General features: G+C 44.4%; 1 protein-coding gene across 3 annotated transcripts in view; it reads left to right on the plus strand.

Annotated features, from left to right (window-relative positions):
- LOC146059412 (uncharacterized) overlaps positions 1-17190 on the plus strand; it is a 53639-nt gene that overhangs the window by 28234 nt on the left and 8215 nt on the right. For all 3 annotated transcript variants that reach the window (XR_014470231.1, XM_083171619.1, XM_083171616.1), the window contains 2 exons: positions 4043-4084; positions 8274-8367. Coding sequence is in view for 2 of the 3 variants with exons in the window: in XM_083171619.1 (XP_083027745.1) it covers positions 4043-4084; positions 8274-8367 (136 nt within the window). In the remaining variant the exon portion in view is untranslated. The remainder of the gene's footprint in view (positions 1-4042; positions 4085-8273; positions 8368-17190) is intronic.

The following is a 17190-nucleotide window of genomic DNA, read 5'->3' on the forward strand; positions in this document are numbered from 1 at the left end:
TAGAGGAAAACATATTACCAGGTAATAATCTGATATTTTCATTTTCACTGCCCAGTTGTATCAAAATTGGTGAAACCCCTGGGGGTTTGAAATGTACACTATACCCGTAGATGAATTCCCTGAGGGGTGTACTTTGCAAAATGGGGTGACTTGTGGGGGGGTTCCACTGTATTGGTGCAACATAGCACCCACCATTCATTCCACCAAAATCTGTGCTGCAAAATCCAAAAATCACTCCTTCCCTTCTGAGTCCTGCCATGCACCCAACTGGTATTTTTTGGTCACATGTGAGGCATTGCCGTACTCGGGAGAAATTGGGGCACAGATTTTGGGGTGCTTTTTCTCCTTCATACCTTCTGAAAATGAAAAATTTTGAGCCAGAACTGCATTTTTGTGTAAAAAAATGTAATTTTTCATTTTCACTGCCCAGTTGTATCAAAATTGGTGAAACCCCTGGGGGTTTGAAATGTACACTATAACCCTAGATGAATTCCCTGAGGGGTGTAGTTTGCAAAATGGGGTCACTTGTGGGGGGGTTCCACTGTATTGGTGCAACATAGCACCCACCATTCATTCCACCAAAATCTGTGCTGCAAAATCCAAAAATCACTCCTTCCCTTCTGAGTCCTGCCATGCACCCAACTGGTATTTTTTGGTCACATGTGAGGCATTGCCGTACTCGGGAGAAATTGGGGCACAGATTTTGGGGTGCTTTTTCTCCTTCATACCTTCTGAAAATGAAAAATTTTGAGCCAGAACTGCATTTTTGTGTAAAAAAATGTAATTTTTCATTTTCACTGCCCACTTGTATCAAAATTGGTGAAACCCCTGGGGGTTTGAAATGTACACTATACCCCTAGATGAATTCCCTGAGGGGTGTAGTTTGCAAAATGGGGTCACTTGTGGGGGGGTTCCACTGTATTGGTGCTTGGGGGGTCTTGCTAATGCGACATAGCACCCACCAAAATTCCACCAGAATCTGAGCTGCAAAATCCAAAAATCACTCCTTCCCTTCTGAGTCCTGCCATGCACCCAAATGGTATTTTTTGGTCACATGTGAGGCATTGCCGTACTCGGGAGAAATTGGGGCACATATTTTGGGGTGCTTTGTCTCCTTCATACCTTCTGAAAATGACAAATTTGGAGCCAGAACTGCATTTTTGTGTAAAAAAAATAATTTTTCATTTTCACTGCCCAGTTGTACCACAATTGGTGAAACCCCTGGGGGTTTGAAATGTACACTATACCCCTAGATGAATTCCCTGAGGGGTGTAGTTTGCAAAATGGGGTCACTTGTGGGGGGGTTCCTAACTTTTAGCATCTTATGGTGCCTAGAAACCTACATGGTGCCTAAAAAATAATCTCATAAAAAGGAGGCTCCAAAATCAAGTAGGTGCTCCTTCTATTATGAAGCCTGTGGTTTGGTCAACGTGCACACTAGGGCCACATATAGGATATTTATGAAGACAAAAGAATTGGGGGAATCAATTTTTAGTCACATTTCTCTAGTAAAATGTACTGTGTTCCTTAGAAAAATGTATTAAAATTGCAAATCTGCAAAAAAAATGAAATTTTGAAATTTCACCTACACTTTGTTTTAATTCCTGTGAAACACCTAAAGGGTTAACAAACTTCCAAAATGCTGTTTTGAATACTGTGAGGGGTGCAGTTTTTGAAATGGTATCATTTATGGGGGTGTCTCACATACAAGTCCCTCAAAGTCACATCAGAACTGAACTGGTCCCTAAAAAAATCAGTGTTTGAAATTTTCTTGAAAATTTGAGAATTTGCTATTCATATTGTAAGCCTCCTAGTGTCCAAAAAAATTAAAAGGAAGTTGAAATAATGATGGAAACATAAAGTAGACATATGGTCTATGTTAGTTATTAACTATTTTGAGTGGTATGATTATTTGTCTCACAAGCAGAAAATTTAACATTTTGCAAATTGCAAAATTTTCCATTTTTTCCACGACATTTTGGTATTTTTCACAAAAAAACACAGACTGTATCGACCCAAATTTACCACTAATTTGAAGTACAATGTGTCACGAAAAAACAATCTCAAAATCACTGGGATAAGTAAAAGCAAAAAAAAGTTATCCCCACTTAAGTGAGACATGTCAGATTTGAAAAAAAGGGCTCTGTCAGGAACGCAAAAACTGGCTCTGTCAGGAAGGGGTTAAAGGAATAATGACATCACCATATAAAGCCGAGTGTTACATATTAGAGTTCTGGGCCCTACACACGGGCAATTTCAGGGCATTTCTAAGCAATCTTTCTAGGGATGGCATGCTCTAACACAAAAATGTGGTAAAAACCCCTCACACCGCGTTTTCTCTGCTGGGGGTATCGCCAGTAAAAGCTGGTGATACCCCATAGAAGCTTATGGTCTTCTTAACGCGACGCCGGGGCACGGACCCCCTGCATCAAAAACCATGTGCACTGCAGGTGGGGCAGATGTTACTTGTGCAGAGAGAGCTAGATTTGGGTGGGGTTTTTCTTCAAAATGAGTGTAAAAATAAAGCAGCCAGTATTTTCCCTGCACAGAAACAAAATAACTCACCCCAAATCTAATTCTATCTGCACCTGTTACATCTGCCCCACCTACAGTGCACATGGTTTTGTCCATTTGAGAACTAATTTGCCTCTGAGAGTGAACCAGAATAAGGCCCTGTGTGCGGTGGTATCTGCGAATGAAATGCTGTGTTACATTATTCAAATCGCTCCGTGTGTAGGGGCAGTAGTGATGCACGGCGCTATCACCCGGCGATTAATATCCAGCATGCTGGATAAATCTAGTGAAATCGCCTTCTCACTGGAAAACATTGGCCCTGACAGATCGCTCAGCACACTGTGCTGTTCAGCGCTGTGTGCTGAGCGATCTACATTGCTCAGATCGCTCAGTAGTCTCACCTCGAGTGTAGGCCCCTTAGCACGCCGTCATTCAAATCCGCTAAGGTAAACCGCATCCAGGTGTATTCCTCCTGCAGTGAAAGTAAAAAGACTCCATTGTCTGTGCTGGTGAATAATGCCAAAATCCAAAGACCGGTTTGTCTTGCAGTGGTCTAGTGGTAATCTAATTAGGCAATCAATAGTTAAAAAAATTGTGTAAATAGCAGCGTAAGATAAAAAGTCCAGAGGGACTCAACGCGTTTCGTCTCACATGAGATCTTCAAAAGGTTTTGTCTCTGCAGGTCCCAGCTTGTGGGACAAACTCGACATCAGAAATAATGAGATCCTGCACCAAAAGCCACTTTGGGTTCCGTGTTTACCCACAATGCTTCATGGGATTTATTTACATATAGCTGAGTATCCCCCTAATAATGATTGCTGTCCGCCGATCAGCAGAACAGGGAATTGGGCCATAGAAGTATGGCCGACATAAGTCACGTCTAACTGAAGTTACCCCATTGTATTTAACCTGGCTGTAGCAGGTGGACACAAGGGGCCCGATTCAGACCTGCTCGCTAGGCTGCGTATTTTCGCTGGTAAACGCCGCCTCGCTGAATGCACGGCCACCCTGCACTACGCTGCGAGGGGATGCGTGCGCTCGTTAATCACCATCAAATTTTTTTTTTTTTTTTTTTTACCCTCTGGTCCCTGTGACAAGTAAGCTAGGACTAACTTTTCAAATAAACGCTTTCCCATGAATTGGAGGCAGGTGTTGACATCATGTGACATCATCCACCCGCCTCTAGGAGTCAGGGGACGCCTGCATTTGGTGGGGTCCGTCTAGTGTTTTCTATAGGCACACCCACTGTTTTTCTGTTCACGCCCAGCGCCAGGCAGGGGGCGTTCGCTGGGGTCCGACAGCATTTCAGGCTACGAGCCCCCTGGCGAATAAAACATTGTCCAGAGGCGCTCACTGTGGGGGGACTGTGCATGATCGTGCATGCGCATACCACAGCATTGGGGACGAATTCGGAACCATCGTCTGGGCTTATGTTAATACATCATGCACAAATGAATTGATGTTGTCTCTTGTTTGCTTTGACAATACTGGTGAACAAATTTCCTTTTTCATTGTTTTTTTTAAATAGATCCTCCAATCCCGTTTCACAACCAGAGGCGCCACAATCGAGGTAAGGAGGCTCAAAAGTAATAAAATGGAGAGTGATCACCAACCAATCAGCTTTGAACTGTCATGTCACAGGCTGGGTTTGAAGAATGACAGATAGGAGCTGATTGGCTGGCTGTTTATCACTTTTGAAGCTTGATACATCTGGTCTGATGAGAGAGACCGTTATTCTGTGGACTTTCACCATTGGGCGACTCCCGATGACCTGATTCTATTCTTCTGTCCTATTGTTTGTGTGGGGCTGTCTGATATTCTAGTACAGAGCTAGACAACGGATTACTCTTTGTGTTCTAAGGGGAGCCTACTCCTGTTCTAGAAGATACCATGAGACATTGGGCGGTATTCAATTGTCTTTCTCCAGCATTTCAGCTTGTGATCCCCTGGGGGTGATGAGCTGACATGCGCAAATGTGTGGCTAAACCTGACCATAATGGGCGTAATATTGTATTGTGCAAAAAAAAAAGTAGATCAATTAAATATCGCCTTTGTCTCTTTAGACAGGAGATAAGGTGCGATATAACAATTGAATTCCACCCATTAGGCGGTATTCAATGAGCCTGATTCGCCATGTTTTTATGGCGAATTTGTGCTGTTTGGCGAATTTCTGACTAAAACGGTGAATCACCCTATTCAATGACCACATGGCGAATACATTTGAAGGTTTTTTTCGCCATGATTCACCGAGTAGCAATCGCTATCTTTTTATGGAGAAGTGGAATGTGAACTTTTAAAATATAGTGTTTTGTTTTTTACATTTGGTGTCTAAAAATCAGGAATTTTATTCTGAGGAGGGGCATGCTATTTTTATGCATGTGCTGTAAGCACCTGAATATATATTTAATTTTAAAAAAAATATATATATTTTTTTTACACAGCAGCCAGCAGGGGGCGCCGGAGCCGAGCCGCTCATTACATATTCATATATTCACTGCACCCGATCGTTACGATCGGGTATAGTGAATATAGGTCCCCTGCTGGCACCCCCGGGGGGGGGGGAGGATGTGCTGCCTGGCACCCGGGGAGTCCACCTACCCCCCACAAAGTTCTGGGCAAGGCAGAGAGACTTCCATCTCTCTGCCTGCCACCGTCCTCAGGCTCCCTGCGGCAATCGCCGCAGGAGCTCATATTCGCCAGTCAGGGGCAGCGAGCCCCTGACACGTTGAATACCGGAGCCCGCCGGCTCCGGAACGTGGCGAATGTGCAGCGAATCCTAAAAAGGATTCGCTGCACCTAGCAGGTATTCACATTGAATACCGCCCACTGTGTTCTATGGGTCAGATTCAATAAAGTAAAAACCGCAATTAACTTTGTGTCTGGAGCAAACCACACTGCACTGCAAGTGGATCAAATAAAGGTATTGATTTCTGTGCCGTCCCGGTATGAGGTGCGGCAGGAAAGAACCAAACCTTGTAACCCGCGTCAAGGGAAACTGGCAATTTGAATTGGGTTATAAGAAAAGTCAAACCCATGTCAGCCTCTGTATGATGGATGACCCGTGTTTAATCTAAAATCGAGATCCTGCCTCCGACCGGGATTTCTTATGTGAAAGTGGTATTGGACAGCTTTATTTCTACACTGCAATGTAGGTTTGAGTTTGAACACACCCCACCCAAATCCAACTCTCTGCACATGTTGCATCTGCAGCACCTGCAGCGCAGCATGGCTTTGCCCATTTCTGTGACTTTTTGCTTTGCTAACAAAGCAGGATCAGGTATATGCTTTGCGGAGTATTCTTCACATTGCCAATAAAATGTCCTTTAACATGTTCAAATGATATGCGGCATGCCTTATTCTGGTTCACTCTCAGAGGCAAATTCCTTCTCAAATGGACAAAACCATGTGCACTGCAGGTGGGGCAGATGTAACATGTGCAGAGAGAATTCGATTTGGGTGGGGTTTTACTTCAAAGTGAGATCTATATTGCAGTGTAAAAATAAAGCAACCAGTATTTACCCTGCACAGAAACAAAATAACTCACCCAAATCTAATTCTCTCTGCACATGTTACATCTACCCCACCTGCAGTGCACATGGTTTTGTCCATTTGAGAAGGAATTTGCCTCTGAGAGTGAACCAGAATAAGGCCCTGTGCGATGTGAAATATGCGAATGAAATGCTATATTACATAATTTTTCTGGAAAATAGTGATACAAATGAGAAGCCATTTTATTACGCACGCTCATGAGTCACGACTAAGCGCAACTAGAACGTCTGTTTAACACGGCTGCGGCAACGATGGGAGCAGGACACATCTGTAACTGTCATCTTTCAAACACATGACCGTTTAAAGCTGATTGGTTGGAGAACCATTTATCATTCATAATTTATCATTCGATAACCAGAATATTGCTGGGTACACACCATAACGATGCAGAGCGTGCGACTCGCTCACGATCTGCATCCGATCCAGGCCCGATCCGAATGCGACCCGTACCCACTCGAATGGTTGTTTAGAACCTACCTGCTGCAGGTAGGATCTGAGAAACAACCCGCAGGGCTGCACAGTAGATCTGGATCGGATCAGAAATGGCCCAAAACTGGCCCAATTTACATGCAATCGGTCGATATTGGGTCATTTTGGGCCAAATCGTTCTGGTGTGTACCCCACATATCACCCGTTGATAAATCTGGCCAATCTTCTCTTCCTCTGCGGCAGAACAATGTAACTTTAGGCCTGATTCAGACCTGTTTGCTTGGCAGTGTATTTTCTCTGCCTAGTGAGCAGGAAAACGGCACCCACGGAACGCACGCGTCCTCCCGCCGAGCAAATCCCCGCATGCTTGATCGATACTCGAATGTTTTTTTTCCCATTTATTCCTGTATAAAAAGTAATTCTATACTTTTATCTGAAAATGGGTGCGGGCGTCTACCCAAGCAGGTGTGGACACACCCAGGAAATGCAGGATCCCATGTGTCTGCCCCTTGCCTGCCTATCACTGAGCGAACACTGTGTTTTCCAGGCAACCTGTTGATCTATAGTAGGAATGAATGCAGCAGGTTTTAAAATGTGACAGTTAGTAATGACTACAGCTGTGCACCAGCTAGGTAATCTGGGAAATGTGACAGTTAGTAATGACTACAGCTGTGCACCAGCTAGGTGATCTAAGAAATGTGACAGTTAGTGGTGACTACAGCTGATACATGGACTGGTGGTAGATCTCGATGACCGGTTTGGCCACCCCTTCCCTAGTGGATGGCAAAAGACTGTGAAAAACGCCATGTTGACCTTTTGAATGTCGACCTAATGACTGTCTACTATCATGCTGTAGACCAAATGACTGCACCCCCCCCCCCCCTGCCGTGCACCCTGCCGCTAGCGTAATCCTAACCTCCTGTCGCTGCAGGTCATCCATATTTACTCATGTTTACGGGCCTAGAGCCGCATTTCCCACCCGGCCACCTTGTAGTAGGTTTTCCTCATTCACCAGTCCCAGCGCTGTCCTCGTGGAGCTTCTGTTCTACGTTAGTGCACTGTCCTATGCTCAGGCATCTGTTGGACTCGGGCCTTCCTTTTTTCTTTTTTTGAGTATCTGCTATTTCTGAGTGAAAGACACAATTTGATGTGTGGTTATGATTTTGTTTATGTTGGCTGTGACCCTATTATTTAAAACCATGAAATGGTGACTATAGGAAATGTACCGTCATAATGGTGACCGTGTGAGATGGTATCCGGATAATAGGTTTGAAAATGGCCCTTATTCAGATCTGTTCGCGGTACAAATTTGTTCTCAAAATGCGCACTGCAGGTGGGGCAGATGGAACAATGTGCAGAGTTAGATTTGGGTGAGTTATTTTGTTTCTGTGCAGGGTAAATACTGGCTGCATTATTTTTACACTGCAATTTAGATTTCAGTTTCAACACACCCCACCCAAATCTAACTCTCTCTGCACATGTTACATCTGCCCCACCTGCCCTGCACATTGTTTTGCCCATTTTGAGAACAAATTTGTACTGTGATCACATTTTTTTTTTTTCTTACTTAATCATCCAAATTGACATAAAAAAAACATGAAGAACTCGTGTTGAACATTTCTGTGTCGACCTTTTGCCAGTCGTGTTTTTTTTTTTTTTTAATCTAACATCCCACACCTGTGAGATACTGTAGCCTCATACCTGCTTCTGATCCATTTGAATCTGTAGCATATTTATTAAACCAAGCTCTGAGTACTGACTGCTTTCTTCTGTCTCTGTAGGACACCGCTCACAAAACCAAATATATATATGGATGCACTGTGCACAATCCTCAGAGAACGGACTCCAGTCAACAGCCCCAAGAAGACTTACGAGGTGAGTTATTCGGAGTACTGTATGTTTCTATAGAGAGAGAACAATTTTGTTCTCATCCCAGGGTTCAATTCAGTACATTGGACCTAATTCTGGATAGCAAAGCACTTTTTTTTTTTTCTCTTAAGGACAAAACGATGCTCCACTGCAGGTGGGGCAGATGTAAAATGTGCAGAGAGAGTTAGATTTGGGTGAGTTACACTGTTTCTGTGCAGGGTAAATACTGCCTGCTATATTTTTACACTGTCATTTAGATTTCAGTTTGAACACTCCCCACCCAAACTCTCTCTGCACATGTTACATCTGCCCCACCTGCAATGCAGCATGGTTTGGGCCATTAGAGAAAAAATGTGCTTTGCCATCCAATCTGAGTTAGGCCCATAAGCTTAGCTGTTACCTACAGAAGTGCGGACACGGGAATGTACGCGATATAATGCACATACACCGCCGTGCGAATACAGCTCAGGGCCCAGATTCACACAAGCGCTCCTCGACTCCCAACCGCTGTGTGGCGCCAGATTGACTGACTGCAGGATCATGGGTTTGGTGGGAGGAACAGCCACACATCGGGAGGGGGTGGGGCATGCAAATTGTGGTTTTGTCTTTTGTATTTTAAAGTATTTGAAGCACAAAAGATCAATATTATCAAATATCAATCGTATCCAGTGTAATTATGTGCGTTTCCGGGACTAAGCATTTAAAAAAAATAAAAAGTTTCTATCTGAATGTGGTACTTTGTTTATTATCACGGCGCCCATCGCATCGCATACCACTAATTAAGGTATGCGATGGACTCGATTTGAGGCTTTTCCCGGGCAGAGTATACAATTTTAATTTCTTCTGCGGTAGATGTCAGGGGCCACAGGGATAACATTGGGTCTAGGACTGATGTCACGACCAATCCAGCACCAGAAAGGTTAAACTTCTGGCTGCTCAGAGACAGCCCCTGGGCTCTCACCTCCTATACCCCACCTCCCAGGCTAGTCAGTTTTTATCATGCTGGCAGGAGCCAACACGCATTAGAAAGGTGCTGCTATAATAGCAGCATAAAACTTTTACTTTTTTTTATTATTCTTATTTTTACACTGACCGGAGTCAGTGACAGAGCAGCAGCGCCGGGGGTCTTTTAGACCCCTGCACTGCGCTCAATCACCCGGGACCCGGCAGCCAAATACCACCCACGTGGCTCCCACAGCGGGGGTGTTCGGCTGGCTCTGAAGCACTGGAGAGCACAGCTGCGACGGGGACCGGGACGACAGCGGTAAGCACCGCTTACAGCTAACGCGCTCCCCGCTGGGAGCGCGCGCATGTCTAATGGCGGCTGAGCAGGTCGGCGAGGGGGATCGCCGGGCTGCACTAGCAAGCGGCAGAACCGCCGCCTCTTGTAGTGTCGAGCACTCTGTCCCGCTGGACCACCAGGGAGACTTTGAGTGTGGGCAGTGGCGTCAGTACGCGGGGCCGCCCGGCAAGCGCCGGATCCCCGCCATTTTACCGGCGCCACATGAGTCATATAATCCCGGTGGCCATTTGCTAGTAGGGGGAGGGAGCATCTCCTCACACAGCCCCTCCCCCGGAGACAGGAGCTAGGATGTACCCACAGGGTTTCCAGCCCTGATCTCTTCCTGCCTGCCTGCTGCACGTGTTGGAAGGACACAGAGCGCTCTCTGCCAGTCTGGAGTTCCATCTCTTCACGGCCGGGGCATCTGGGCAAATCCCCCCTGTACCTCTCCTTCAAGGATACCAGGTTACAGTAATTTATGCTCCTGCCGGCCTTAGTGCTTTGCGGAGCCCAGTGCCAGGTTTTAATTTTGCATTGTATGCTCTGTCTGTGTGCTGTGTCTCATATTGTCTTAACACTATCACTGCCTGTCAGAAAGTATATTGTGTTAAATGTTAGTCAGCTGCCTCTTGTACAATGTCAGAGGAAAGCGGTGACGACACATGGGCCCCTATATTGGTGTCCTGCACGCGTTGCAGAGCGGGTGTACCCCAGCTTGTAGAGGGGTTATGCTTACAATGTATAAAGACGCATGCGCAGCTCCCTGTGACAGCTTCCTCGCGGGAACCTGCTTGGGCCCAGCTTACCCAGGTCATGTCGCAGTTAATAGACAAGCTCTCTTCTGCAGCCGGGACCATCCGTGTCTCGGCCATGTGTGCCCCCCCCCCCCTGCTTTGGCAGACTCAGTTCAGGGCATCCGTGCCTCTTTAAAGGGTAAAACCCGTAAGCCCCGGGGTGGGGAGATTCCTTCTACCCTCACCCATCAGGATATTGATGCAGATGATACTGATGAGGAGGAGGATCAGCTGGTTGACGACACAGTCGACGCAGATGCTGATGACACCTCTAGAGGTGACATAACAGCAAAAGTCGATGTAGGGGCCCTGGTAATTGCGGTTAGAGACGTGTTAAATTTACAGGAGGTCTCTGAACCCGTACAGTCTGTGGGCCCATCTTTTAAACGTCACAAGCAGACGCGGGCAGTGTTCCCTAACTCTTCTGAGCTAGAGGATGTCCTTGGGGAGGCCTGGGTGTTACCAAATAGGAAGTTTCCGCTCCCTAAGCGGTTTAATTCCCTGTACCCGCTCCCTCCAGAGGATAGAGTTCGCTGGGAGACTCTTCCCAAAGTGGATGCACATATCGCTAAGATTGTGCGTTCCAATACTTTAGCCATTCCAACCGCCTCTCTTAAAGATGCCGCTGACAGAAAGTTGGAGAACTTTCTTAAGCTAATTTTTACAACAACTGGGGCGGTTGCACGGCCTACCCTGGCAGAAACTGGTTAGATGCTACAAACTTAGAGCATTACCTTGGGAAAAAAATGATCCCAAGGGGCCTAAGAAATTTTAAGAATTCTATTTTCCAAAATGACCCAGAGTTCCAATTGGAATGGGATCAGCTTCTGGACTCATGCTCCCTTTCCCTAATGAAATTACTAGTCAAGTATAGAATGAATAGGGTCAGTTCTATAGAGAAAGAAATAGAGGAGATGAAAAAATCTCTGGATAGATTTAAAACAGATGAGTAGTTTATTGAAAAAGACAAACAGATAAATGACAGGCTATTGAAATTTGAAAAAGACCTAGTCTTAACTAAACAAAAAAAGTTCAAACGAGACCTCTGGTATTACCAGAATGACAAAGTAAGATCTTTTAGGAGACAGACAGAACCCAGAAATCGAACAGAATCAGCTGATAGAGAAAGGAACTATGTCCCATATCATAATGGCCACAGTGGACCACTAAATAATAAAAAATTATGATTCTCCACAAAATAGATATAGATCTCACAATAGATACACGAACAAAGATTCCCGTTTAACTGAGGGTCCCTCAAAAAATTATGTGAAGAAACCCCAAATGGAACCTATCCAAGAACAAAGAAAACACCAGGAGTCTCATTCGTCTATTTTGGGAGCCCGTCCAAAAACATCCAGATGGGATCTAAATCACCCACATTACATCAGAGACTCCCCAAAAAGACAAAGAGACGACAGTGTAGAGGAAATAGAGGAGGCAAACGCCTCCAAAACGAAATCTAAAACAGTCTAAAATCTCCCAAAATACAATGTGTGTTTAACCTGTCTGACAGGGTTTTGGATGAGAGCCATCTATCAGTTCTGCAAAAAGGACTAAAATTCAGTCCCACTAGTCCTCCAAATATTTTCGATCTTTTTGTGGAGTTAAATAGATTCATACGTACTCTATGCAGAAAACGCTATTTTGCACAGAAGGAGTTAATCCTAAAAAAAGATGACTCAATTCCAATTATCCTAGACCAGACAGATGTAATACCCCTAATACAATTGGAGGAATTATGGGAACAAAATCACACAGAACCCACCGTAATACAAATTTACAATTTTCAGAAATCAAATACGACCAAATTCCATAACAAATCGGAATTCTTTCCTATCAGTGCCAAAAGCTCTAGCATAGAATCCTTTTATAAGATAACCCTCGAAGACTTCAAAGAACTTTGCCTTAAAGAAAATACTAAACCATTTAAAACTTCCAATCTAAACCAAAAAGAAAAAAATAGGATAAACAAATAATTATAAAAGAAGCAGATAAGGGGGGGGGGGGGGGGGGGGTTGTTGTTATGAATAGACAATATTATCTTGAAGAGTCCTATAGACAGCTATACTATACCAAATTTTATTCTCTTTTGACAAAAGATCCGACAGATGTCTTTTTGAGTGAACTGAAAATACTGTTAGACAAAGCAGTTGTATCGGGAGTCACGTCCAAGGAAGAATACAAATTTCTCCTACCCACACATCCTATCACACCCACTTTTTATTTTTTACCCAAAATTCACAAATCCCTTATTTCACCCCCTGGGCGCCCTATAGTCTCTGGTATCAGTTCAATCACAGCTAACCTTTCACATTATGTTGATTTTTTCCTACAACCCTATGTTCCGACTCTTAGGTCATTCATCAAGGATACCCGAGATCTATTAACTAAAATTCAAAACATCAAATGGAAAGACAGCTATGCCTTTTTAACACTGGATGTCAGTGCTCTGTACACCCACATCCCACATAGATTGGGATGTGAGGTGATACAGAGAAGATTGGAAATGGATGTTGATCTGGAGTCGGAACATAGGGACTTCATTATTAATAGAAATACTTTCACACAACTATTTCACATTTCATGGTGAGTACTTTCTACAGGTGATGGGGACGGCCATGGGGACCAGATTCGCGCCCAGCTATGCAAACCTATACATGGGGGAGGTGGAGGAGACCCATGTGTGGGGGAGCGACTGGGTGCGGAGTCTGGTCTACTATAACCGTTATATTGACGACCTTATTATAATTTGGGATGGGGACTCCACTTCTGCCACTGATTTTGTTCATTCTCTCAACCAAAACATGTATAATTTGACCTTCACGCACACTTTTAGTGAGTCATTTGTTAATTTCTTGGACGTGACTCTCGAGATCAAAAACAACAAAATTATATCATCAAATTATGTCAAACCTGTGAATACCAACTCTTACGTTCATTTTAAGAGTGCACATTACATGCCATGGAAAACCAGTATTCCAAAGGGCCAATTTATGCGCCTTCGGCGCAACTGTACCGAAACAGAACAATTTTTGAAACAAGCAAATACTCTGTCGGAATCCTTTCGTGAAAGAGAATATCCAGATTCCCTATTGGAGGAAGCACTACAAAAAACACTCCTACTAGATAGAGAAGACTTACTTAAACCAAATAATACCCAAAAATTCATTAAACAAAAAGATAACAAATCCCCTTTGGAGGCAGCGAAGGATTTAGCTTTCATTAGCAAATTTAACAACTGTGCAAGAGATATTAAAAATATAATAATGAGAAACTATAGAGTGCTACATCAAGGCAAAATTCTAACAAAAATTATCCCACAGAAACCCAAAATTATATATAAAAAGAACAGGACTCTAAAAACCATCTTAGCACCTAGCCATTTACGAAAAGATCCTATCTCAGGAGCCCCAAAAAAGACTAGTGACCATCTAACATGGCTCCCGGAAAAACCAAAGGGTTTCTTTAAATGTGGAAAAAATAAATGTACTATGTGCAAACATATTCAAAAACCTAATATCATAATAATTCCCTTTGAACATCTTCCCCATGTGCCTAGATCCTTTATTAACTGTGACTCCACATATATAATCTATCTCTTAAGATGCGGATGCAATCTTCCCTACATTGGGAGAACCACAAGGTGTTTACGCACAAGATTCATGGAACACAGACGCAATATTCTGAAAGGTTTCGCACAACATAGTGTATCCAGACACTATAGGATCATAATGCTAATCCAGCCTGTTTATCCATCACAGGTTTGGAACATATTGCACACACCCCAAGAGGTGGCGATAGATTTAATTTACTGTGTAAAAGGGAGATTTTTTGGACACTAAAATTCAATTCATTACATCCAGATGGATTGAATGAGACAATTGAATTAAATACTGTCCTTTGATAATTTACTACTGAGGCACCTATCCGATTCTTCTCTTTTTTTTCCCCCATTAATATTATTACCAATATCATCATTATCCTTACATATTTTCATATCCTCCATTGGTTTTTATTGGTTTTTATTTATTTTTTATTTTTTCATCCAATTGGATAACATACAATTATTACTACTTTGTATACTATTGTGTTATCTACAAACAAAAGAATTCTCTATGTCTATACTGAATAATGAATTCTGTCTGTTATATAACCTGCTATTTGTCTGATTCGCTTAAATTGCTATTATGTTAAAAGGTTATATGTACTATTCTCTATCATACCGACATGTTATGTTTATATATCTTATTCGAAGAATTGTTATTGATACAACATCGAATTTTCATACATTTGGGCTCCGGTTCAGGTCTTTAGAGACCTGACTCTTGGGTGTTGCTATGACAACGCGATGTACGGCCCGACCCCGCCTCCCTGCCGGGGAACATCACATGTCATGTGATGTAGTGACGCTACGTCCTCCCCGACGGACAGACGCGGCTAGGAACATCCATCCAGCTGCCGGGCACGGCGCAAGTCACGTGATCCCACGTGACCGCGTCTGTTGCCCGGCAACGCATTTGTTGTGCCCGGAACCCCGTGTGTGGATCGCCGCCGGTGGTGCCGATACCGGCAATCGGCTCATGGCGGCGGGACGCACCGGGCACCTGTGTGGCACAGCTGGGGGAATCTCTCTTGTGTGTCAAATATATATCTCTTCTTTTCATTGTGATACAGTTAATCCCTTCCGGGTCACGTGACCCTAACAAACGAACCTCCCATATATTTTTGTTTTTATTAAAAAAGCAATTCTGTGTTTTATAAAACATACTTAAAATCATATGACTGCCTCCTATATAAATGGGAATATTTTATGTATTATAAAAATACACGGTTCTCTTATTAGAAATGTTTTTAGCTTCTAATTGAATGCACAGGTGAATCACCTAGATCAGTGTTTTTCAACCACTGTGCCGTGGCACACTAGTGTGCCTTGAGCTGTTCTCAATTGTGCCCCCAGATCTAGAGATGCCCAAACCAGTTTACAGCCACCACCAGTTCAACTGTTATTTACTGGTCACCTCTTTTCATGTAAAGGGCCAATGTATTTTATTTTTGTTACCTGTGGGGATCAGTGTGATTGTTTTTTATATGGGGGCCAATAGGTTTGGTGTTTTTCCTGTGGGGGCCAATGTGTTTTCCCCTCTGGGTATCTCATGGTGTGCCTTGGCAATTTTAAAATCTTATTTAGTGTGCCGCAAGGTAAAAAGGTTGAAAATCACTGACCTAGATGATTAGCAAACAGGTATAAAATCATGCCCTGAATCCAACACAAACATACTTGCTCCTGATGAAGCCGGTGATACCGGGGAAACGCGTTGAGCACCTGTGAATACTGCTGTTCATCCACCACCCACCTTTCTGCCAAGTGACCTGTCCGTATCCCACAAAATGTTAGGTTTTGGGTGTTAACCCGCAGCCGTGACTGCTGTTTAGGACAGCCACGGCGGTCCTACACTCTCTCTATTGACCCCCTGGGTTGGGTAACCGACTCTTGCGGTGAACTAGGCTTCGCCTGTAGCCGCAACGTTTGGGTGAGCTGGTTAGGCCCGCTCAGACTCCGGTACAGCCAGGTGTTATGTGGGACAAAGAGTCGGGACCCCCCCAAGGTACAGTCAAGAGGTGAAAACTAGCTAACGTCCTAACTAAAGAAAAACAATAAATGGCAACTAGCCAAGCCTGCCTAACGCCAGTAAGCGCCAGCGACCTAGTCGCCAACAATCGCGACTCCGTCGCACAAATCCAGCATACAATGAAAAGATGGGCAAGGTAATAAGCAGATAAAGAACCAAGGGAAAAAGGCCCAACTGGGCGGCAAATAACGATACAAAATAAAGACCCCAACAGGGGCACTTACAAGGGAGCAGATGGGAATGTCCTGGAACCAGCAGCAGAACAAAGGAAAGCACTGGCAGCGGGCCAAACAGAATAAGGCACGGAACCGGTGACCAGCCTGTAGCAAAAGCTATAACCGGCGATAATGGACTGGCCCAGCTCCCTTAAAAAGGAGCCTGGACCAATCAGCATGCTGCTGCTGATAACAGCAGCTGGGACAGCGTGACAGCGCCGCCCGCCGCTGCGAGAAGCAGGAGACGCACAATGCTTCTCCCCGGCGTCTCCTGCTGCTGGGCAACCCCAGCACTTCCGTCGGGGAGCGAGCACAGCGTCCTCGGTTGCTAGGCAACCGGGCGTGATGCTGCCTTGGAGCGACGGCGGCACCCCTTCGCCGCCGGAGTGCGTCCCGACGTCGCCGGCTCCTGCAGCAGCAGCGCCGGTGAGTCTGACATCGGGGCAGGATGACAGGCGCCCGGGGAGTGAAAGGCCACAGCAGACCTTTCTGCTGACCGGACACTTCCCCGGGGCCTGACACAAAGGACCCTCGCTTTTCCTGGACTACAAATTATCTGTGGGATAACTGCATGATCCCTAATTGTTCCAGACGTACACAAGAGGATACCATTGGGAACCCCTGAGTCCTTGAAAATCTAGGACAACCACAGGACATCGTGTCACAGCACCGGGCCAATCAATCGGGCCAAATGGGATGGTAATATACAGCCTAAACTATCTTGTTTCATAAATCGAACTCACCCTAAGCTGAACAGCTAAACAAACCTGATTATCCCCGTGATAGCTAGCTCCAATTACCTCATCATATGTTACTAGAGTGATTCACTATTTTAATATTGTTTTATTGTTGATATTAATAAATTGTTATAATTTTTTGAGAACCGTGCAGTGTATTTATCTTAA

Source organism: Crinia signifera, chromosome 2 (genome assembly GCF_055691185.1).
Source record: "Crinia signifera chromosome 2, ASM5569118v1, whole genome shotgun sequence".
NCBI lineage: Eukaryota > Metazoa > Chordata > Amphibia > Anura > Myobatrachidae > Crinia > Crinia signifera.